Here is a 25,813-nt window from a genome sequence, read left to right as displayed (position 1 = left end):
CTAGCAAAGCTTCATCTGTATTTATAGCCGCTCCCCATCGCATCACCACTTGAGTTCTGCCTAGGCCCCCTACCCTGCCGATCTGTGGAAATATTGTCTTCCATGAAACCAATCCCTGGTGCCAAAGAAGTTAGGGACTGCTGCTCTAGATGGGTATTAGTCATTTGTGACCTTAAGGGTGTCTTGATTTAGGTCAGGTGGGAGCATGTAGATTCACAGCAATAAGTGGTTGAAAAGCAAGAAAGCATTTTTTGGGCATGTTGCCAAAGGCATGGGTATTCTGCATTTTTCCTTATTTCAACTGGATCTTTCTTAGCATCAAACAATGACTTTACAATGTCACCACCTACAGAGAGCTCAATGAATTTCATCTCTAGTTCTTTAGGTGCCTTGGTGATATCAATTAAGTGAGACTGAAATGCTAATTTGACTGTAATGGCATGATTCTCAAAGTCAGTGAACCTTTCATTGTATTCTCCAATTAACAGGTCTACAACAGTTGAGTATTCTTCAGATGATTCACATATGTCAACCTGCTCATCAATGACCTTTGCTAACTGGGGAAAATGTTCATCTGAAATTTCCTTTTGAAGAAGTGTTTTGAAAAAAGATTTTTTTGCCACATATATATAGACTCAGTTTTACTTTGCAGATAAACATTCAAGCAGTTTTGATTTGACATGGTATCACACAGAAATTCTGCATTCCTATAACAATCTTCTTTCAATAATTCACACTGCTGATTCTATTCTTCATAAAATTTAACTGTTCTTGCAGAGATAAAATTTTGCCTAACAAAATTTCCCTGCAATAGCCAACGCACTTTAGAATGATACGGCAAATCCACACTGAATACCTCATCTCATCTTCAGCATGTTACAAAACTGACCATGGATGCCATGTTGCATTTTCACGAATATAATTGACCATACTTATAACTTGTTGCAAAGTGTCACTTAAAATAGTAAGTAGCTTTAGCATAGAGATTTTGCTGATGCAAAATATAATGAAAAGAAATGAGAACATCTGGATCTCTTAAAACTTTTTTTTAATCTGTGCAATAAACCCTTCATGTTTTCCTATCATGGAATGTGCACAGTCTGTACATACACTCACTAAATTTATCAAATTCAGTACAACTTCATGACATTCATCTTGAAAGTTGTTGAAGATATCTAGTCCCTCTGTTCTGTTCACAAGAATGCCCAAAGTGAGTAAGGCTTCATAGCAAAGAACATCTGTTATGATCCAAATGAAGTATAAAACCTGCACCGAGTCAGTAGGATCAGTTATTTCATCCAAAGGGATTGAATAATATATATTTTCCTTTTGAAGTATTGCATGAATTTGTTCTGTTAAGTTGAAGGCTAATTCATGCTGCTGATCAGCTATGAAAGAGGCAGTTGTTTGTACTTTGAAACATTATCAGGGTCTGAGCGTCTTACAACTTTGACAGTGCATTCTTTCACAATTTCTACATCACTGAATGGCTTCCCTTTTTTCCCAATTATATAAGCTACTTTATAAGTTGCTCAGTGGCATTATTTTCAGGTCTTATTGCTGCTTGAAAGAATTGTCTTTGTTTTTGCTTTTCATCTTTTAATTTCTGCAATACCACCTTTCGCTCCTCTCCCTCTAATTTAAAATATTTGTGGTTGTTATGAGGGTTATAATGCTGATATGCATTGAATTTCTTTAATGTTGATATGGCAGCATCACAAAACAAGCAAATCATCTTATTTTTAGCCAAAACAAGATAATATTGCAATTCTCAATTCTCATTAAAAAATGTTTTCTTCCTTCAGTGTTCTCTTGGTCTTCTTTGACATGATGAGCTGTTAAGCAGACAGAATTAAAAAATACTGTTGAGCTGTGCTATTCATAAATTTCACTTCAAACAGAAACACAGTGCACTGTTGTCAAAAGCTGATAACAGACTGGCGTACTCGACCCCCATAAACTCTCGACAACGAGCCTCGTTGCAGTAGTGGAAGCCAGTCAGGCAGAAGACAGAACTAAATCATGAGTGTAGCAGCTGTCAATTTAGTCCTTATGGCTTACTAATATTCTATTGTGCCAGTCAATCTGGGAAGATTATTTTGATGAAACTTATTCTTTGGTATTTTTAAATACATTCATGTTAAAAATAAAATAAAAATATAAAAGACAGGCCGGGCGCAGTGGCTCATGCCTGTAATCCTAGCACCCTGGGAGGCTGAGACAGGAGGATCACTCGAGATCAGGAGTTCGAGACCAGCCTGAGCAAGAGCAAGACCTCATCTCTACTAAAAATAGAAAGAAATGATCTGGACAGCTAAAAATATATAGAGAAAAAAATTAGTCGGGCATGGTGGCACATGCCTGTAGTCCCAGCTACTTGGGAGGCTGAGGCAGGAGAATTGCTTAATCCCAGAAGTTTGAGGTTGCTGTGAGCTTGACGCTATGGCACTCTAGCCCAGGCAACAGAGCGAGACTCTGTATCAAATATATATATATATATATATATATATATATATATGACAAAATAAAAATGTATTAATAAAATGATTTGTTCTGTAACATTTGGATTCAGTCAAAAGGGTACACATAAGGACCTACAAGGCCACAGGTTCCCTACCCCTGGTCTAATACATTCTCTTTAGGATAAAGAAATAGGTACAAAGAGGTTCAAGTGATCTGACTATGGTCACGCAGCTAGACAGAAAGAGACCCAAGGACGAAAAGACAGATCTCTTTACTTCCTATTCAGTGTTTCTACTCCACATTTGCAAATGTGCTATTTTCTAGTGTCATATAACTTGCTAATCTGCCAGGGTAACTGTTTCAAATTTTTATTAACAAGAGAAAATTACCTAGTCAAGGAGTGTTCACTGTCTGGGACAAAAGGTAGATCAGTCATTGAAAGCAGCCACTCATCTCTCATCTTGGCTACTTTGACTAACCTAATGGGTGACAACATTAATGAAGGACCATGTATGGATTCCTGGAAGAATATATCTCAATCCAGCAATACTTAAAAGAAACTGTCCTATTAAACTGTCATTAGGACAATAAGAAATTTAAATTAATTGTAACTTCAAAATGGAATATCCTAGCTCAGTGGTTTTGTTTCTTTAGTTTTTTAGAGACAGGGTGTAACTCCATCAGGCTGGAGTGCAGTGGTGTGATCACAGCTCACTGTAACCTCTAACTCCTGGGCTCAAGCCATTCTCCCACCTCAGCCTCCCAAGTAGCTGCGACTACAGGTGTATGCCACCACACCTGGATAATTTTTAAAACACTTTCTGTAGAAATGGGGTCTTGCTATGTTGCTTAGGCTGGTCTCAAATGCCTGGGCTCAAATAATCATCCCACCTCAGCCTCCCAAAAAGCTGGGATTAGAGGCATGAGTCACTGTACCCCACCTAGTTTAGTGTTTTAATTTTACCCTTCTTTAGACGATAATCAAAAACTCAGAATTTAGATTGTAAAAGTTTATTGATATGGTCACAAAGCAAACAGCCAGACATTTGGTTATCTTTGCCACTGTAATCTGTCATTTTGAACAGTATCTTTAAAAAGGCATAACAAATGATATTTAAACCATTACTATTATAGAAAAGTAAATTAAGAGTCTACTTAAGGCACTTCAGATGAAAGCTACTTTCAAAATTTCCACAAAAGTAACACTATGTAAGTGTAGTAAATCTGCTTTCAAGATACTTTAGCCAGAACGCTATCTTTCTCCTTACAGAAGAATATGCTCTAAAAGGGAGACAAAACAAACACAAGAAACTGTCCTTTTATCAATGCTCATGGCAAACTCTCTGGAGCTATACAGACTACATAGCAGTAGTATTCCCCTGGTCAATTTGTACAAAACAGGGCATCTTCATACAAATCTCATAAGAATCACAGCATAAATTTATTTGGCCTGAGACAAGTACAGAACAGCAGATAAGGAATCCAGAATCATACAATTTACAGGGGAGTAATTACCAAAAAGTGGCTCCATTAAAGAGTAAAAGGTCAACTATATTCTCCCACCCACCACATGTACTAACAAAAGATAAAAACAAAAACCCACATAAAACATTTATTCTGAGGCAATTATATCCATCTCCTTCTGTAAACCTCTATTATGTAAGATTTCTATACCACATGGGAGATTATTAGTTGGTAAGTAGCAGGAGGCAGTCACAGTTTCTTTTTAACGTAATACTTCTAAGATTCCTTTAAAATGACTTTTTCAGAATTATAATTCTCATACTTCCATAATAGTGGCATTTTAGGTTACTCTTCATAGCTATGGGGAAGGCTATAGTTAGATATAATGATAACCATGAAAACATTCTTCACAAAAATTTGGTTAGCACATATGGTTACTTCCACTGACAGAAAAAAAGACAAAATTCAAACAAAACTTCAAATTTTTACTTTGTTTCTTCACTTAAAGGAAGGGAATAAAGGCTGAAATAATAGCAAAAACAGAATACCTTTCAAGAAACACTTAATTTCTATATACAAGCAACAACTTAATATTTCATGATTTTCTTTTCCTACTCTATAGGAGTCCTTTTCCTAAACACAACTGAGCCTATTTTTCTTTTAGGTACAAATGAAATAAGTGACAATCTGTATTTCCAGAAACATTTTAGGCCATAAGTTATATCGATTTTAGCACTAAGCTGTATTTTTATTAGAGATGGGCTATGTTAAATAAAACTAAGGAGATGAAATGAATCTGAAATCTTTTCAAATACAAGGTAGTTACCACCACAGTCATGCAGAAATCATAATCCAAATCATAGTACTGTATTTAGGAATACTTTTTAATGTCTACAGCTACCAAGAAGCATAGATAGCACTGTATTTCAGTAGGAAAAATGCAGGGGGGAGGAGGACTGACTGTTTTTTTTAAAGGCTAGATATGTACTCTGAAGAATGGTGTTCTGTTTTCAGAAGACCACATGGCACATATAATTTCTCTATCCAAAATGAAAGATGTGTAAAGCATACACATCCATGCAAAGATGGAAAAGCTAAGAATGGATTCCTGATGCAGTTATTCATAATAACCATTGTGGGAACACCTGGTCAGGACTTTCTTTCCTCATCTTTGGATAAGACAATAGAAAATCAGATGACCAAAAGTTAACTAAAGCAGTTTTGAGATTTGTTCTAATTAAAACAAAGTAGTAGTTTTAAAATTTTTATAATGTACTTATTTCTACTAAATTAAATGTTCCATAAAGTTCATTGGAAAGAGAAAGTTAAAAAAGAGAATCCTTCCCAAATAGTTCATGATTTTGACAGGAAATTGCTTGTTAAGGCACTAGACATCTTCTTTGGTTAAATGATTAACTATTTAAATCACTTGAAAAAAAAGAGGTAATATAAAATACACAAGTTGCATTCTTCTTTTCAAACACACACACATTTTTCGTTTTTCAATTTTCACTACTCCAGTGTCTACATATCTCTCGGATCCCTTTTAACTCATCAGAAAGCTGAAACAAAAACATATAGCAATCTATTAGTCTCTTGAAATAAAAGTAGGCTTTACTTCTAATAAATATGTAGTATCTTGATTTTAACAGATCGAAAAGCATTTTGGTACATGTATAATAATCTTTGCGGACCAATACTAAAAAGTGAGAAACACTGACAGACCAGGTAGTATTATGACAAAAAGAAACAGATACAACTTTAAGTTAAAGTATCTCCTGAATAGAGACACTAATTGATAAAAATATCAACCCTGGTGATCAAATAATTAACAGAAGTCCCAGCAAATTTACCCTCGCATACCAGTTAGTATTCTGTAGAAGAGAAATTATTTTAAAACTCACATATACAGAAGAATAAAAGTATGCATAAAGTTGGAAGATTTTAAGTCAAGAATTAAGGTTCTAGGAGGTTTTCGTCTAAAATTAAGTTCATAAGAAAAAAATGCAAAAGATTAATTTATGTTGTTTGTTGATCAAAAGGCCTTTAGTCTTCAGTGAGCTATGATTGTGCCACTGTAACTCCAGCCTGGGTGACAGAGTGAGACCCTGTCTCTAAAATAAAGAAATCCTCTAGCAATGCCACAATATAATGAATCAATTAGGAAATTGTTCAAAATTATCTACTAAAATTTTGCATTAAAAACAATATGAAGAATGAATTTGCACCTCAAACATATCAGTTGATACACTTTACCTTTAGTGTTCATAATCCTTTATATGACAGGACAATGTTGTATTAAAAATAGGAATAAGGCCAGGTGTGGTGGCTCATGCCTGTAATCCTAGCACTCTGGGAAGCCAAGGTGGGAGGACCGCTTGAGGTCAGGCGTCTGAGACCAGCCTGAGCAAGAGTGAGACCCTGTCTCTACCAAATTTAGAAAAAATCAGCCGGGTGTGGTGGTGTGTGCCTATAGTCCCAGCTACCTGGGAGGCTGAGGCAGGAGGATTGCTTGAGCCCAGGAGTTGGAGGTTGCAGTGAGCTATGATGACACCACGGCACTCTGGGGCGACAGAGCAAGACTCTGTCTCAAAAACAAAACAAAACAAAACAAAATAAAACAAAACGGAATTATATTAACTGACACTCAGATCATAAAACTAACTTAGAACATTCCCCATTATGTAGGTGCATTTTTCTTGTTTATTAACAGAATAAAATCAAGAACCTATAGCCAAGAGAACATTTTCCTTCCTGAGCCTTAGGGATCTCTACGAATATTTCAAGCTGATTAAGACCTTTTTAAACACTCCTTATACTGTCTACAAATGGGATTCTAATCAAATGTTCTGTTTATGCCATCTAAACAGCCTTTAAAAGTACAGGTGAGAAGTTTTAAAAAATATTTAAATAATCATTTCTTCCTCAAGAGGAAGTATAGCATACAGACAAGGAACTGTGTGAATAGATATGGTATAAAATGTTCTATCATTTATGTGTTATTATAGATTTACAGATTAAATTATGTGATGTCAGAATAACCCTGAAAGATATTCCTGAGAAATCATACACTAATATTACCCATTATGCTGTAATTATCTTAAATTAATTTTTATATGCAACATATCTAAATTAAAGCTTATTTCTTTCCTTTAGAAGCCAGAATAGTTTTAAAGCAAGGCAAAAAAAGGGAAAATATTATAAAGCAACATCAAATATAATCATCACAAGTATAGGTAATCACTATTTAAATCAAAAATAAGAATCATACCTATATGGATATCCATGATATTTAGATCTGAATATAGAGAGCATCCAACTGAAGAATAATACAACAAGCCCAATACCAGCCACACACATTACTGCAGAAAAACAAAAGGAGAGTAAAATGAGTATGTTAGGTATAATAAATAACCAGGGCATAAATCTTAGTCTACACTTCCAAAAAGTGAAAAGGAAGGGCTATAAATTACTGATAAATCTCAACTTTCCAACAATTTTCATCCCCATTTTTTAATCTTCAGGAATCTGCCTTTCTCTTTAAAGTGCTCTATTATAATACAATACAGTGACTTAATTTACATATTTATGCATTCAATTGTATGAAATAACCAATTCCTTTAAAGCCATCACACTCAAGAATTCAGTGTTAGAAACACTGTCTGCCTACTGACAAGAAAATCACTTGTTTATTAAACGTTTAAACCCTTAAAAGTAGCCTTATTATATTACTGTTAAATACTGACTTAGACATCTGATAACATCACTGTAATAGCCTCACTTGAAAGTACTTCATGCACAGGTAACTACATAGCCTTGTATGAAGAACTCATTCAACATGGATTCCTCATTATTCAAATCTGATTCCTAGCTCTAAATTGAAAAAGAAAAATCTGATTCCTAGCTCTAAATTCATAGCTCTCTCCACTAACCTCACATGCTTTGGATTAGCATAGCAGTTATTGATCTGAACTACAGATACTGATCCCATAATGTTCAAGTATGGATTCCCATGACTTGAGGCTTTTTGAGTCCCTGGACTAATATTGGCTAAGAAATACAGAGACAGGGGCCAGGCATGGTGGCTCATGCTGTAATACTCTGGGAGGCCAAGGCAGGAGAATTGCTTAAGGACAGGAGTTCCAGATCAGCCAGGGCAACATAGCGAGACCCTGGTTCTATAAGAAGTTAAAAAAAAAAAAAAAGAAAAAAAAGAAAAAAGAAAGAAAACATTAGCTGGGGCTGGGCGCAGTAGCCCACGTCTATAATTCTAGCTCTCTGGGAGGCCGAGGCTGGGGGGAAATCACTTGAGCTCAGGAGTTCGAGACCAGCCTGAGCAAGAGTGAGACACTGTCTCTACCAAAAATAGAAAAAAATTGAATCTTCAGTAAGTTCTGCAAGTGTAGCACTAGGTTTCTCTGAAGTGAGGGTGAAAGGGTGTAAGATAAAAGAAACAGGATGGCTTAAAAGCTGTTTAAGAAATTTTCAGACCCCTAGGTCTTCTTCCCCAACCCTGCAGACTACAGGTTAATTTTATGAAGAGCTAAAACAGAGGGTCTCTGGACTGAAATACCAAGCCTAGCTTGGAGGCAAAGGTACCAGAGCAAACAGGGACACTAAATGCACATATGCATGCTGAATGCAGAGATTCCTGCTATCTTCCCACACTTGTCTCCCAAAACCCTGGAGTACCAGTCTTTATCATTCATGTAGGAGAATGGGTCTCTGGAAGACCCAACCAGCCCCAAGAGGAAAGACCTGAAGACACTGACTTGAGTGATTTTCTTAGAAATGGAAAACCAGGCTGGGTGTGGTATCACACCTGTAATCCCAGCACTTTGGGAGGCTGAGGGGGGATGATTGCTTGAGCCCAGAAGTTTAATACCAGCCTGGACTATACAGTGAGACCCTGTCTCTAAAGAAAAAAAGAAAGAAAGAAAGAAAGAAAGAAAAGAAAAAGAAAAAAATTAGCCAGGCATGGTGACTCTTGCCCATAGTCCCAGCTACTCAGGAGGCTGAGGCAGGGAGATGCTTGAGCCCAGGAGTTTGAGGTTTCAGTGAACTATGATCCTGCCACTGCACTCTACCTGGGACTACAGAGCAAGACTCTGTCTCAAAAAAAAAAAAAATTATGTAGGCGTGGTGGCAGGCACCTGTGGTCCCAGCTAATTGAGAAGCTCAGGTAGGAGGACTGCTTGAGCCCAGGAGTTCAAGGCTGCAGTGAGCTGTGAATGTGCCACTGCACTCCAGCCTGGGCAACAGGGTGAGACCCCATCTCAAAACAAACAAACAAATAAACAAAAAACATAAAAAAACAGAGATGGGGATGTGGGAAAGCATGTGTACTACAGCAATGGGAGCTCTAGAGAAACACACTTAGTGACTGATATTAAAAATAACTTTTAGTTTTGTTATAGTTAGGGAACAATTCTTTTTCCTTTTCTAATCTCCTGACAACATAAGGGAAAAATTATAAATGTTAGAAAAATGTGCAGAAGAATTACTTAATTTTTTCCCTAAGAAAATGTACAAATACATGTATGTACAACATGATTCTGCATATGTTTGGATACTGTTTTTTCCACATATCTAAAAGTGCTTAGAGCAGTTCTTGGTACATGCTAAAGAAATGTTTATTATTATTGTTGTTGTTATTTGTGATCATTTCATTAGGTTACACACTTAGAAGTAGATCATATGGTGACTGTTTTAATATATGTCACCAAAATGTTTTACAGTTTAAATGCATGCCAGCAGTGCACTTAGATGGCCTTTTCCCATGAATACTTAAATGGGCAATTTTTTAAAAGTCAGGCAGTGGAAGGATGTATATTGATTAGATAAATAAAATGGATATATCAGTTGTTTCATTCTAATATGTAAAAATTCATTTTAACTCAGCAAAATAAGTATTTCTCAAAATTGAAATCTAGTGTCTTCAACTACTTTTAAAAAGATAAAGTAAATGTTAGACTTTATTTTGATGACATTGAAATTGTTTTTTTTTTTTTTTTTTGAGACAGAGTCTTACTCTGTTGCCCGGGCTAGAGTGAGTGCCATGGAGTCAGCCTAGCTCACAGCAACCTCAGACTCCTGGGCTTGAGGGATCCTCCTGCCTCAGCCTCCCGAATAGCTGGGACTACAGGCATGCGCCACCATGCCTGGCTAATTTTTTTTTCTATATATATTTTTAGTTGTCCATATAATTTCTTTCTATTTTTAGTAGAGATGAGGTCTTGTTCTTGCTTAGGCTGGTCTCAAACTCCTGAGCTCAAGCGATCTTCACGCCTCGGCCTCCTAGAGTGTTAGGATTACAGGCGTGAGCCAACATGCCCAGCTGAAATAAGCTTTCTTAAATACTACTCATATTATAACTTTTGTGTAAAGAATTTGACATGATTAATTTAAAACATCAGGAGAACTGAAAATATGTAGACACAGGACCACACAGTTATTCTACTTCTAGGAATCTACCTTCAGGAAATAATACAAAAAGATGAAGCTCAATGTATCATGATAGTCACTAAAGAAGTATTTATTATAATGAAAGTTAGAAAAAACCTACACATTTAATAAAATCAGAATAGCTAAATTAGAATATAGGATATACGTTTAAAATGATGTGTAGAAAAATATTATTTAACTCCAGTTAAAAATGGGTGTATGAAGATTCAAAATTTTATACAGTTTTTAAAAATTTTATTTTATTTACCTATCACTTGGATCACCTTTTTAAAAAATTTTTACATACAATTTTAAAAATGTTTTTACAAATGGAAGGAAATATATTCAAATGTTAAAATTATTAATCTTTCCATGGTGGAATAATGGGTAAATCTCTCCCTAAATGTTTCATATTCCTGATTTTTCTACATTTTCTATAATGAGTATATATTATTTCTATAATAGTAAAGGAGTAAAATAACGTACTTAGTCTACAACAAAGGGGAAACATGATTAAGAGATCATTCTTTTTTTGTATTAAAGGCAGAACTGTTACATTTTGGCATACGATATAACTTACTCTTTCGTTTTCCAATATCCATGTCAGAAGTAGCAGCTTCACATAAAAGTACCATCCCTAAGGTAACTCCGCCATCTGAGAAAAATTGGTTAAGGAGAAATTCACACAGACACAAAAGACATACCATTTTACTATTCCTAGTTTCTCATGAAGAAAATTAAAATGAATATATAAATCTTCAACTGAATTATAAAATATTAACTAAGAAATCTTATATCTATACAGCATGATAATTATTTACTATGAAGATATAATTAAAAAAACTAAGGTTAAGGCCGGGCATGGTGGCTCATGCCTGTAATCCTAGCACTCTGGGAGGCCGAGGCAGGAGGATCGTTTGAGCTCAGGAGTTAGAGACCAGCCTGAGCACGAGCGAGACCCCCATCTCTCCTAAAAATAGAAAGAAATTATATGGACAAATAAAAATATATATAGAAAAAATTAGCCGGGCATGGTGGCGAATGCCTGTAGTCCCAGCTACTCGGGAGACTGAGGCAGGAGGATTGCTTGAGCCCAGGAGTTTGAGGTTGCTGTAAGGTAGGCTGATTCCATGGCACTCTAGCCTGGGCAACAGAGTGAGACTCTGTCTCAAAAAAAAAATTAAGGTTAGAAAATTACTTCATTTGTACAAAGAAAAACTGATACTTTTAGCAAATGTCCCACTGTAACTTACAGACAAAATATGAGCTTTCCTGAAATTGTACTTTGAGGCAGGGCACGGTGGCTCATGCCTGTAATCTCAGCCCTTTGGAAGGCCAAGGCAGGAGGACTGCTTGAGGCCTGGAGTTCAAGACCAGCCTGGGCAACATAGCAAGACCCTGTCTCTACAAAGAAATAATTAAAAAATTAGCTGGGCATAGTGGCACATTCCTGTAGTCCCAGCTACTTGGGAGACTGAGGTAAGAGGAGCACTTGAGTTCAGGAGTTGGAAGCTGCAGTGAGCTAGGGTCACCCCACTATACTCCAGGCGGGGGGACGGAGAAATTCTGTTTCCAAAAAAAAAAAAAAATTAAACTTTGAAATAACCTGCCTGGATATTCAGCAATTACCTCGACCCCATACACATTTTAAAATATTAAGTAGCCATTCAAATAATATTTCACTCCCTCAAAGAACACACTTGAAATGTGCACCATTTTAGAGAGACTAGTAACTACTTCTTTGAAAAATATTAATAACATTTCAAAAATTTTACCAGGATTTCAACAATTAACCCTTAAAGCACAAATTACAACTAAGCTGCCTAATTTTATCCTATTCTAATAAAAAGGAAAATTTTACATGTGCTATGACCTCACTTTTATTCAGCTGAATAATAGGAGCTATCTAAATACCAAATGGAACTATCTGTGCAAATAGATAACACATGCCATGGTTGAATATTAAAATAAGTAAAATTGAGTTTTAAAGCAAATAGAATCTGTTCTAGTAGAAAAGATTCACCCTGTAGTTTAGTGAATACTAATAAGGGTAAAAAATTCCCAAATTAATTATGCATATACACATGCACATTGTATGCTACCACGTGTGGTTATAATTAAGTAGAAAGGGAAAAATAGGTGTTCAGATGAGGCCTGAATTTATAATTGGCTCTATAATTTGAGTATTCATCCCTTCATTACCATCTTGCATTCTCTCTTCAATAGCCTCTTGTTAGGGATGATGGCCATTCATCATGTTCTTAAGTTGCTCAGCCAAGTCTCTTCTCTAGCAGTTTGCTCTTACTGAGGTTCTTTGTATTTGGGTTCATGCAAAGATTGATCATTTCTATAGGCTTTGGTTACTGGGTACTCTCTAATGGTTAAGACTTGTTCTGGGGACCGTTTGTCTTTGTGTCATCGGCTATATTCTTTTGCTTTCAATGAGCTTTCTATCTTGCTATATACCCCAAGTTCTTTGTGTGCTGTTCTCAGCTGTCAAGAGCTATGATGCACTTCCATGTGTACTGTTTCATTTCATTACTGGTTCTTTAAATTTTTACTAACATTGCCTACTATATGGCAGGCACTAATAATTTTTGAAGTTACAAAGTTGAACAAAATATAGACCCTTCCATGGACAAATTTACACTCTAGTGGGGGATATAAGCAATGAAATAAATAATTATATAATTGTCATTAAATGTTACTCAGGGAGAACTGAACAGAAAATAGAGGCAGTATTCCATAACATACAAGAACTAGACTGGCTATTAAAAGCTAGTAGAATTTAAAAAGTACATTATATATGACTAAGGCAAAGACACTTGCATAAAATGAAGTATAATTATAAAACTGCTGAAAAATGTTTAAATTACTTTATTATCCAAGGTAGATTTAAACAATTAAATATAATTTCTTTGCTTGTTGAATTAGCACTTTAAAAAATGAGGATATATAATGATGGTTACGACTTACCAGGGATACCAGTGCACGTATACCTTTTTGGCAGCAAAATCCTTTTGGAAAACAATTTAGACATCACATCAAGAGCAACAGATAGATTTGTATACTTTGTTATGAATAGTCTAAAAATTTGGAAATATGCCAAATTATTTCTTATCTCCTAGAAAACATTCTTTGTAATGTTCAATAGAATAATTGAATTATGAAATATCCATTATATAAACATTAAGAATGATGACTACTTTTTTTTTCTTATTTGTATGTTCAGATTTCTCTGTAATCCTCACGTATTTTTATAACTATACAGGTCACACAATATAGAAAATGCTTATATTAAGATACCAAACTCCATGCAAAACATGTCTATAAAATACAAAAAAGGAACACCCTCCCCACAAAACATACATAAAGGTCAGGCGTGGTGCTCACACCATTAATCCTAGCACTTTGGGAGGCCGAGGTGGGAAGACTGCTTGAGGCCAGGAGTTTGAGACCAGCCTGAGCAACATAGCAAGACCCCATCTCAACAAAAAAATTTTTTAAAATCAGTCAGGTGTGGTGGTGCGTGCCTATAGTCTCAGCTACTCAAGTGGCTGAGGCAGGAGGATCCCCTGAGCCCAGGATTTTGAGGTTGTAGCAAGCTATAATGACACAACTGCACTCTAGCACTGGCAACAGAGTGAGACTCTGTCTCCAAAAGATAAAACCATACATATGGGCAAAGAATACAAGAGAATATACAAAAATAAACATAGTTTTTAATATTAGGGGTTTAGATAATGGGAACTTTTCCATATTGCTACCTTATTTTAAAAATCCAAATATATTTATTGTAGGATTCCATTTATGTAAAGTTAAGAAAAAGATAAAACCAATCCACGGTGTTAGCAGTCAGGATAGTAGTTACTTTTGGGTGGGAAGGTAGCCATCAGGAAGGGTGATGAGGGGAGGATGCTCTGGGATGTGGCTAAAGTTTTATTTCTTGATCTGGATGCTGGTTACACAGGTGTGTTCATTTTGTGAAAATTCAAACTGTACAATTACAATTTGTGAACTGTTCTGTATGAATGCAATATTTCAAATTAAAAAGTTTAAAATGTAATTTAAAAGTTACTTAGTAGATCAGGCAACTCATTATATAGTTTGCTTTATTAATTATGTAGTAAATTATATAATATTAAAGCAATGATAAATATGTGAATATTTTCCAAAGTCATAACTACTACTTAGTAGTGGTCTCATTCTATTAATTCTCGTCAACGAGGAAACTGAAAACTATGTTTTGGGTCTTTAGGCAGCATGTCTACTTTGAAAAAAAAGAGGGAGGAGAGGTTAAGCATTTCCTAATGTTTCCTATGTCTGACAAAATTATCCACTGTCTCACCATTGTATCTAATCCATAGAACTTAAGGCAGTTTTGTAATCTGTATACATGTCTGTCCCTGAAAAAAATCCCCATTTTGCATATTAATAACCAAACTTACAAAAAATTCTGTATCGTAACAGGTTTGTAATCTGTTCCAAATGTATATGAAACCTTAGACTAATGTTTAATCTGTAGGTAGAAGTAAAAAGAAAGAAAATTATAATTTCTTAAGATTCTCATATAATTATATTTAAAAATTTAGTACAAGGCTAAAAGACCAACAACCCCCAAATCAATTAATTAATATTTTATAATTTTAATTGTTCTTTTGCTCCATTGTTCAATTTCAAAGTACTGTTAACTATTTCCAGACACTGAAAATTTTCTAAGGTGCAATAATTTGTTAATTCATCAAAACTATAAATGAACATTTTCAGCTTACAGCTTAGGATTTTAAGAAAAGTTTGGAAATATTTTCCTTGCAATCTTCTTTTTTTCTCATAGGGACTAGGTGTTTCTTATTAGTCTTTCAGCCCACCATTTCATGGCTGAATAGATTAATTCTCTTGGCTTTGGGCTGGGTTTTAAGCAGTAAATATACTTTCCATATTAGATAAGAACATTGTTCTGAGAAAATATCATTTGTCCTTCAAGTATAACCAAAAGCTTAATATTTTTTTTCAGAATGTTTTCCTTAAAATCTTTCTAATCATTGACATAATAAAATAAAACTGGGAAAGACACAAACATTTACTAAAGATGGCAGTTGCGGTGGTTTTGAATTTTTTTTTTATACTTACTTGGATTTTCTATATTTTCTTTAGTTAATTTATATCACTTTTATACTCAGAAAAAATTAAGTTCCTTTTCTTAAAGGCTCCAATTACTCACACATATATTGAGACAGGGTCATGCTCTGTCACCCAGGCTGGAGCAGAGAGGCACAATCATAGTTCACTGCAGCCTCAAACTCCTGAGGTCAAGTAATCCTCCCACCTCAGCCTCTGGAGTAGATGGGACTACAGGCGTGTATCACTATGCCAAGCCAATTACTCATATTGTTTGTAATCACTTTCAAAATTCTTAGCATATTTTTTCTATTTCCTATTCCATTTTCAGTAGAATAAAGGTTGAACCAGATGACCTTTAAGTCATCTAGTTGTTGAAATGAGAAGGCACAGCAAATGGGGTAGGCTTTCCAACAGCCTGGGCTCCAACTGATTCTAGCATATTAATGTTAGGACACCCTGGCTGAGAAACACAACTCTAGAAACATTACCTTTGTTCACCTTGTTGATTTGTCCCACAGTGTCACTGCTTATGTATTCAGGTGGATACACTGTGTTTAGTAATACTGTGAAATTCGGAGTCTTCTTTATCTGATGTCAGTCTTACCTTTCCCTGCAGTTTACAGAGGCATCTCATTTTAAATGACAGAAAGTAAAAATTAGCTCAGTCTGAGTAGGTAAAAATCTGCCTTGCCATTCAAGAAAATGGAACAACGCACATATAAAGCAGCTGCAAAGTCCACAGGAAATAATATTTCTCTCTAGGACACGCTACAGCTGTAAAATGTCAAAGTACTCCTGTCTTTGAGTAACCACTTGTTTTCTTACTCACTGAGGAATAGTGTTTTCTAAAATCATAGACTGTTTGAAATTACACCAGTAAGAATGAAACATTCCATTCTTTCCTGGAGGATTAAAGTCACACAATTTACAAGTACAATTTCTAAGTAGGCTCAATTTACAACCAAGGTACAGAACTTCAAATAAGGAGATTTTGAAGAAAAAATCTCACATTTATCTTTGTAGTTTCCAAGGAAACAGAACCCGGGGTCTACTTCACATTTCAGACCTGATGTTGATCGTTTTATGCTCAGTCTTGCTTTGCTTTTAGCCTATCAAAACAATGCTTTATTTAAAGTTCACCTAAATTTCACCATTTTCCCAAATCCTATAACAACTGTGTTTTCTTTGATAAGATGTCTCATGGTTCTTGTGATATGCAGTCTTCCTTATATCAATGACCCAATAAACCTGGCTTTATCAGATTGCAGGTTTGTTTCTGGTGGTCTTTAGTTGATTGGGCTGGGATGGGTAACATAGTAATGATTTCCAAAGGGTATTATGACCTGCATTAAGACAGCAGCCCCAACCAAATGCTGTAGAGAGAACACTAGACTGTGAGAAAACAGACAAATTAAAATATAGCAACAGAGACTTATTGTAAAAAGGATACTAAACAGAAGAACAATGTGTGTTTCAGCTACAAACTGGGCTTGGCTGCTTCCATGGATATAATTCTAGGTGGGAAAAAAGACAAAATGGAATCTTTAAATATATATTAAATTTTGGTATCCTAACCCTAAAATTGGATATTTTAAACTCTATGAAATTATTATTTCATCTGATATATATAAGCATGTAACCTACTTTGAGTCTGTAGCATTCATCATTAAATAATTGTGATTACTATAAAAGCTATTTCTGTATTATTTATTCTCAATTTATCTTTTCATTGTACTTATACTATGTTTTCAACAACAGAATATATTACAAAACTAGGATTTCTTTTTTTTTTAAGAGACAGTGTCTTCCTATACTGTCCAAGCTGATCTGGAACTCCTGGGCTCAAGCAACCCTCCTGCCTCAGCCTCTTGAGTAGCTGGGACTATGGGTACATGACTCTGAAACTAGCTGAGAAAACTAGTATCTAAGTGTAAAAGACCATGAGGTACAGTAATGTAGACTCCATTAAGATAAGGATCATGTTTTTCCTGTTTATCACCATATCTAATCTTAATAATAACCTAGCATGGTGCTTAAAAATAATAGATACTCAAATACTTGATCAATTATTCTATTCAGTTGTAGGCTGACTTTCATTCTTAGCCAGCTTAGTCAAAAGGAATCACTAAATGGGATAAGGAACTTCCCACTTTTAAGAATACTGCATGGTCTTATCACCAACTGAAGCTTGTTAACACAGACAAATTGAAAATTCAAGACTAAATCTAGTTCCTTCATATGCTGGTGCTGGTCTCACAGGGTAATAATCATTGCATTAACTTTGGTCTACAGTGGAAAGAAATCCCAGACTTCCCTTACCACATGTCCTGTGTGGGGATTCTTATGAGCATATGGTGGTCCTCTTATATGGTTCCACATCTGACCAGATGTCATAGCAAGCACAAAACACTAGGAAACAAAAAATAATAAAATATTCACAGCCCAACTGGCCTCATCTTGATTAGATTATACTATAAGGACACACGCATCTGTTTAGGTAATATTAGGTTATTAAGTATGGAATGTCTGATTTCCTTAAATACTAAGTTTGACAGTTGATATCTCTCTCTTTTTTTAAATGTTTAAAAATTTATTGTTTGACATCTGTCAGTAGTAGAATATTTTCCTGCTTAAGAATCTGTCTCTTTGAATGAAGGATGCAATTATGTCTTGCTTTAATGAACTCCTGAGACAGTATGATAAATACCAATTAGCTGCTGAGTCAGTGTAAATAACAATATAAGCTCTGTTTCAAATACTTTCTTTTCTGGGAACGAAGATGAAAATAAATAGATAAATAAAAGTGACCAAATCCATTGTGCATGTCACTGTTCAGCTTTCTGTTGTATATGTTGTAAATGAGATAGTCTGCAATGTGAAGATGAAGTCATGGTAAATTGCAGTAACAAATGATACATGCAATACACCATATTATATTTGAAGTATTATTTTTGCATATAAAATAGAGTACTATTTCGTCATGAATTCTCCTCGTTTTATAAATTTTTGACTATATATTTTCTAACAAAATTTATTGTATATCTTTTGTTTTGTTTGCTTTAATAGTGATATTTATCAATGAAATTCATAGTAGATTAAACACAAATTATCATAATGACATATATTTGAGTGCCATTAGAAAAACTTGTGATCATTGTAAGTATTCTAGATTGTGAGACTCTAAAATAATAAATGAATTTTAAAATTTCTAAGGAAGATCTTCATTTATATAAAATTATGGAATTAGTTTGACCACATTTGTCAAAGTTATTTACATTTCAGAAGTCTCAGTGATGAATATAGCATTTTAATAAAAGTTATATCAAGGAAATTAGCTTTGAAATCTGACTGGAAAAGTAGGCTCTTTAGCAATAAAACCTCCATGAGGGTATGAACAAGTCTGCTTTTGATCATCATTGAATTCCAATCATATAGCACAATATTTTGTGCAGAGTAGACATTAAATATTTATAAGGCAAATGAATAAATGAATGAATAAGTACTGGTTTCTTTAGATTATTTTTCTTTTTTTTTTTTTTTTTTTGACAGAGTCTCACTTTGTTGCCCAGGCTAGAGTGAGTGCCGTGGAGTCAGCCTAGCTCACAGCAACCTCAAACTCCTGGGCTCAAGTGATCCTCCTGCCTCAGCCTCCCGAGTAGCTGGGACTACAGGCATGTGCCACCATGCCCGGCTAATTTTTCTATATATATATTTTTAGTTGTCCATATAATTTCTTTCTATTTTTAGTAGAGACGGGGTCTCGCTCTTGCTCAGGCTGGTCTTTAGATTATTTTTAAGAAACTGAAGTAATATCTATGGAAATTAATTATATTAAGTAGTTTTGCATTACTGTTAAAAGAAATCTATTAGTCATTAATAATTATTAATTTTTCCTTATCATAGTGCTATGTTATTGTGAGCAAATCTTTAACACATTGAAATGATATTTTGTTGGCCAAGACTCAAAAAAAGTCCTCTAACTAGTCAATAATGAAAACAAGCTATAGGTGGACAGTTGATATCTCTTGACATTTCATTTTGGCACTTCTTTTTTTTATTGTGAAGGTACATCCTCATTCTTTCAAACACACGTTTTGGTTTGTGATTATCTTTCAATTTTTTTTTAGAGCAATTTTTGTGAAACCACAGATAAGTAAAAAATTAGTGTTATTTTTGAATATGAGTTCTGTCGTGGAACCAATGCAGCACAGACAGCTTGAAATATTAGCAAAGTATTTGGGAAGGATGTGGCTAATGAATGAACAGGACGTCAATGGTTTGAGAAGTTCCATTTTGGTGAGTTTAATCTTGAAAATGAGCCATGTGGGTGACCTGAGACCAAGGTGGATAATGATAAACTGAAAGTTATAGTGGAACCGATGCCATCTCAACCTACATTTGAATTAGCAGCAAGGTTTGTTTTTTTTGTTTTTTTTTTTTTTTTTTTTTTTTTTTTTGAGACAGAGTCTTGCCTTGTTGCCCCGTCTAGAGGGCAGTGGTGTCATCATAGCTCACTGCAACCTCAAACTCCTGGGCTCAAGCGATCCTCCCACCTACTGAGTCTGGGACTCAGGCTGGGACTACCCAGCCATCACACCAAGCTAATTTTTTCTATTTTTAGTAGAGACGGGGTCTCACTCTTGCTCAGGCTGTTCTCGAACTCCTCAGGTCAAGCAATCTTCCCACCTTAGCCTCCCAGAGTGCTAGGATTACAGGCATGAACCACCACACGCCCAGCCCAGCAGCAAGGCTTCACATTACTAGTCCAACAATATTGGAGCATTTGAAACAAATAGGCCAGGTGAAGAAGCTGGAAAGGAGAGTACCGCACGAATTAAATGAGTGCCAGCAGAGAAATCGTCTCAAAGCTTGCCTTTCTTTGCTGTCACAACATAAAGTCGAACCATTTTTACACTGTATTGTGATGTGTGATGAAAAATGGATTCTTTTTGACAATCCCAAGTGTTCAGAACAATGGTTGGATAAAGATGAAGTGCCAAAACACAGTCCAAAACTGAATATTCATCAAAAAAAACCTAATGATGTCTGTTTGGTGGTCCAGCCCTGGTATTATCCACCACAGCTTCATGAAACCTGGCCAATCGATTACAGCTGATGTCTACTGCAACCAATTGGACAAAATCATGAGGATGCTTGCAATTAAGCAGCTGAGATTGGTCAATACAGACAGGCTAACCCTCTTGCCAGACCACATGTTCCAAAAAACAACACTGCTCAAACTATAGAAGCCGGACTTGGAAACTCTCTGTCATCCGCTGTATTCACCAGACCTTGCAGCAACTGACTATGACTTCTTCCAGGCTTTGGATCACTTCTTGCGAGGAAAAATATTCAATTCTCAACAAGCTGTGGCAAATGCTTTTCTCAATTTCACCACCACTAGCTCTCCAGGCTTCTTTGCTGCTGGCATAAGCAAGCTACTATTAAGATGGCCAAACTGGGCCGGGCGCGGTGGCTCACGCCTGTAATCCTAGCACTCTGGGAGGCCGAGGTGGGCGGATCGTTTGAGCTCAGGAGTTCGAGACCAGCCTGAGCAAGAGCGAGACCCCATCTCTACTAAAAATAGAAAGAAATTATATGGACAGCTAAAAATATACATAGAAAAAATTAGCCGGGCATGGTGGTGCATGCCTGTAGTCCCAGCTACTTGGGAGGCTGAGGCAGGAGGATCGCTTGAGCCCAGGAGTTTGAGGTTGCTGTGAGCTAGGCTGACGCCACGGCACTCACTCTAGCCCGGGCAACAGAGTGAGACTCTGTCTCAAAAAAAAAAAAAAAAAAAAAAAAAAAAAGATGGCCAAACTGTGTCAATAGTTTAGGTGCATACTTTGATTAATTGTAATGCTTCTTGTTTGAGACACAATAAACTTTTGATTTGAAATCAGACATTTCTTATTTAATGACCTAATACATAGAATTCTTTTCAGATAAATGATTTATTTATTATGGCTTATATTTCATCACAAGGGTCACAATTCAGTAATACTTTAAAAGGAAAACACTTTTAAAATTATAACTAAACAGACACAAGTTTAAAAATTGAATATTGAAAAGGATTTTTAGAAGAAGAATATATTCTATTTTCTTTTCTTTCTTTCTTTTTTTTTTTTTTGTTTGCATACAGCTCTGTTGCCTGGGCTAGAGTGTAGTGGTGTCATCATAGCTCACTACAACTTCAAACTCGTGGGGCTCAAGTGATCCTCCTGCCTCAGCCTCCTGAGTAGCTAGGACTACAGGCATATGGCACCACACCCGGGTAATATTTTTAATTTTTGTAGAGATGGGGTCATGCTAGGCTCCTCTGCCTGGTCTTGAACACCTGGCTTCAAGTGATCCTCTCGCCTTGGCCTCCCAGAGTGCTAGGATTACAGGCGTGAGCCACCGTGCTGGCCTAGAAAAAGATTTTCAAAAGAACTACAGATTTTCATAGAGATGACAGTCTATCATTTAGGCTGAATAAAAAGTGGGCACAATCAGATTCTTGAAGCTCTGGCCATCCTAATGAGAAAATGAGGAAATACACTGATTTTAAAGCAGAAAATTAAAAATATAAAATTCTTTCCCTTGGGTAAGAAATAAAATGCTACTCCTCATACAAATGAAAGCCTACCTAAAATACATTATTAGGAGTTTTATTCAAATAATTTTTATCCTAAAGTTTACTCACCAAAGCTGCAAAAGCCCATCCAGTTTTATTGAAGAGAAATTCCATATTGCTTCTTCGAAGATACACAAGTCCACCAATAACAGCCAAAAGCAATCCCAACATAAGGGGACCAGCATAATTTGGAGGTCTAATTACTCTAATCTAATGGAAAGGAGAGAGAAATATTTTAAAGTATAACATTTATTTATTAATATATGGGTCTAAATAATTTGAAAGGAAAGCAATCAAAATTAATGTGGTTACTCTCAGGAAAAATGATACTTTTTTCATTTTGTTACGACCAAAATAATCTGTACTATATCCTAAAATGGGATATATTAGGTACAATATTCTGTTTAACCACAACATAATATTTCTTAGATTAAGAAGGATTTGACAACTACAGCTAGATAGCCCATGGATTTAAGAAAGTCAAAAGAGTGGTTTCCATTTGAATTCAATAAGGTATTAGTAATAGAGGGTGTTTTTTAATTTCACTCATTCATCAGGATGATTCTATTAAATACTACTTATGAAGGGTCTGCCAAACTATTACCACCTCAGTGATAAGAGACAATGCCAGTTAGGGCTTCTTAGTAAGATTTAAAGGCGATAATGGCAAAATAACCTCCTACAAGTAGGGAAACTTACATTGACATCAGTTCTGTCTGCGATCCACCGGGCAATCTGCTCAGCCGAAAAACCTCGCACCTGCAACTCATATGTATCACCTCGTTTGGGTTTCCCTTTTGCAGGAAAGTTGATGAAAGTTGGAGCTGAATTCATGTTTAGCTAAATAAAAAGTAGCCCACAAAAATATGTTACCAAGAAAATAATCTTAATGACAAACAATATCTTGAAATTTATTAAAGATTAAAAATATAAGCCAGGCGTGGTGGCTCACACCTGTAATCCTAGCACTCTGGGAAGCCAAGGCGGGAGGATCGCTCGAGGTCAGGAGTTCGAGACCAGCCTGAGCAACAGCAAGATTTCCCCCCCCCATCTCTACCAAAAAATAGAAAGAAATTATCTGGACAACTAAAAATATATAGAAAAAATTAGCTGGGCATGGTGGCACATGCCTGTAGTCCCAGCAACTCAGGAGGCTGAGGCAGTAGGATTGCTTAAGCCCAGGAGTTTGAGATTGCTGTGAGCTAGGCTGGCACCACGGCACTTTAGCCACGGCAAAAGAGCGAGACTCTGTCTCAAAAAAAAAAAAAAAAAAGATGAGGAAGCCCAGATTAGGTAGGTTAAGTGATTTGCCTAGGAAAAGTGATAAGTGGTAGAACCAGGATTAAAACAAAAGGCTGCCTGTGACCTTAATTATTATAATTTACTGACCAAATAGAAATCCCTAGCTAAGAAACCTACATTTTACTCCATTAGAATGGAAAATTTCCCATACCACAGGTATTTTAATCTGTTCAGAGATTAGGCAAAAAGAATACATTTATGAGCACTAAAATCATCACACATAGCTGAGGCAAGCTCCAAATAGAGTTCTATTCTCAATTTGGAGGAAACAAGGTAATGCTCTAAAACGGCAGTGAAAAACCAGTACAAAATGGTAGCCAAATGTTGAAACAGTCAATTCTAAGAGGTTTCATAAATGTTTACTGCTAATCATCACATTTCCCTATTCTCCATCACAAGACCATGATACACCTGAGAAGACAACACTGGAAATATGAAGGTAAAGAAACCATAACCCTCTCATCTGCACTATATCTTTCTTGACATGGTATAACTATACTTGTGGAAAAGAGAAAGTCTGACTAACACCAGGGGAAAGATCCTGACCAAAACATGAAAGTATTCAGGTCCTCTCAGCAGGTAATCCTATAATGGAGATTGGCTTGTACAAAACAATTTTAACTTAAAAACATCAGCCAATAAAATAATAAAACTCCCTTGCTTTGATTCCATATTCACAACAAAAACTTTATAACAATAATTTTTTAGACCTTGCCATATGGTGAGAGGGTGTACTGACTACTGGATATGATTACTTTGTGAGTACCAGGGGCTGGAGTAGGGGGGAACTGAAGTTCTTTATTGGATACAGAGTTTCAGTTTTGTAAGAGGAAAAAAGTTCTAGAGATCAGCTATACATAATGTGAATGTATCTAACACTACTGACCTGTACATTTGCACCTAACACTACTGACCTATTTGGCTGCATAATACAGTGAATTAATAGGTTAGCTCTTTGGTTACCAACGTCCATGGATTTTTATGGTTTGGTCAGTGTGTACAAAATCTTCAGAGGTAAATAAATTCTGGTTACACTGTTAAAATTAAATTTCCATGTTTGCAAAGTTAAGAACCAGACCCCGGACAGCATTCACTCCACCAATAGTGCCCAAATTTTAGGTCAAACTCTTTTTTTGATATTTGTTTAGTTATACCAGCTTTAAATTTTTGAAAATGTAGCTAAAAATGAAAACTAAGTAAGATATGAATACATTTCCCTTGTAAAAAGTATTTTTTAAAGTGTTACATGGTTATAAGGATGAATTCCAGTGCACTCTGGCATCCAGTTACCATTTCCAGATATTTCTGAATTTATTCACATACATGTGTATATACCACTAGAAAACATAATATTGCTTTCTGTTTTAACATGTTATCATATTAACTGTATCATTCTGCAATTTGTTTTATTTAATTCAACCATGTTTGAGAAATCTATCCATGAGATATATATTTCAACCTCACTTTCATTGTTTTTTAGTAATTATGCTATTGTTGGGACTTTCAGGGTTCCCCACCTTTTTTCCAATTAAAAATAATGTTGCATTGAGCATCCTTGTACATATCTTCTTGTATCCATGTGAAAGTATTTCTCTAGAAATGAAATTGTTAGGTCATTGGACAGAAACATTTTTCAGTTAAAATGTATATAGCCAAATTTCCCTCCAAAGTGACTGTACCAAATTGCCCTTCTATTCATCAATGTAGGAATGTATCCATTTCCCCATATCCTTGACAAAAGTTGATACGATGGGTGAAAAGTGTGTATTTTCGTTAGTGTAATTAGTATTTCCCTGATTACTAGCAAAACATCTTTATAACACATAAGTTAACTTAAAAATATCTTATAGACTAATGACACAATCAAGATAGTGAAAAATAAACCTAAGGAATAAAAGAAATTATCTGTGAATCATTTATCTGATAAGAAGTTAATATCCAGAATATATGAAGAACTCCTATAAATCCAACAACAAAAACCAACCTGATTAAAAAATGGGCAAAGGACTGAATGAATAGACATTTCTCCAAAGTAGATGTACAAATAGCCAAGAAGGACATGAAAAGACATTTAACATTACTAATCATTGTGGAAATAAAAACTAACACCTCATAAATAAAACCTCATAACACCTCATAAATAAAAAGATACCACCTCATACCCATTAGGATGGCTACTATCCAAAACAAAACAAAACAAAACACCCAGAAAACAAGAAGTGTTTGTGAAAATGTGGAGAAATTAGAACTCTGTGTGTTGTTGGTGGGAATGTAAAATGGTGCAGCTGCTATGGAAAACAGTATGGAGGTTCCTCAAAAAATTAAAAATAGAATTACCATATGATTTAGCAATTCCACTTCTGGGTATATATCCAAAAGAATTGAAAGCACGGTCTTGAAGAG

The 25,813-nt window shown here is 35.5% G+C and overlaps 1 protein-coding gene across 1 annotated transcript in view; it reads right to left on the bottom strand.

Moving 5' to 3' along the window:
- Positions 1 to 4,851: 4,851 nt before the first annotated feature.
- The window catches only part of MAGT1 (magnesium transporter 1), a 47,936-nt gene continuing 26,974 nt past the window's right edge, over positions 4,852 to 25,813 (bottom strand). Inside the window, exons 4-10 of the mRNA XM_069464375.1 lie at positions 22,808 to 22,948; positions 22,178 to 22,318; positions 17,812 to 17,901; positions 16,943 to 17,006; positions 10,952 to 11,026; positions 7,199 to 7,289; positions 4,852 to 5,489 (exon numbers count right to left, since the gene is read on the bottom strand). Of these exons, the coding sequence (XP_069320476.1) occupies positions 5,474 to 5,489; positions 7,199 to 7,289; positions 10,952 to 11,026; positions 16,943 to 17,006; positions 17,812 to 17,901; positions 22,178 to 22,318; positions 22,808 to 22,948 (618 nt within the window). The 3' untranslated portion in view covers positions 4,852 to 5,473. The remainder of the gene's footprint in view (positions 5,490 to 7,198; positions 7,290 to 10,951; positions 11,027 to 16,942; positions 17,007 to 17,811; positions 17,902 to 22,177; positions 22,319 to 22,807; positions 22,949 to 25,813) is intronic.

The sequence above is a fragment of the Eulemur rufifrons genome, chromosome 30 (genome assembly GCF_041146395.1).
Source record: "Eulemur rufifrons isolate Redbay chromosome 30, OSU_ERuf_1, whole genome shotgun sequence".
In the NCBI taxonomy this organism is placed as follows: Eukaryota; Metazoa; Chordata; class Mammalia; order Primates; family Lemuridae; genus Eulemur; species Eulemur rufifrons.
The sequence above is the reverse complement of the archived record's forward strand: the minus strand, read 5'-3'. Positions and strand labels throughout refer to the sequence as shown.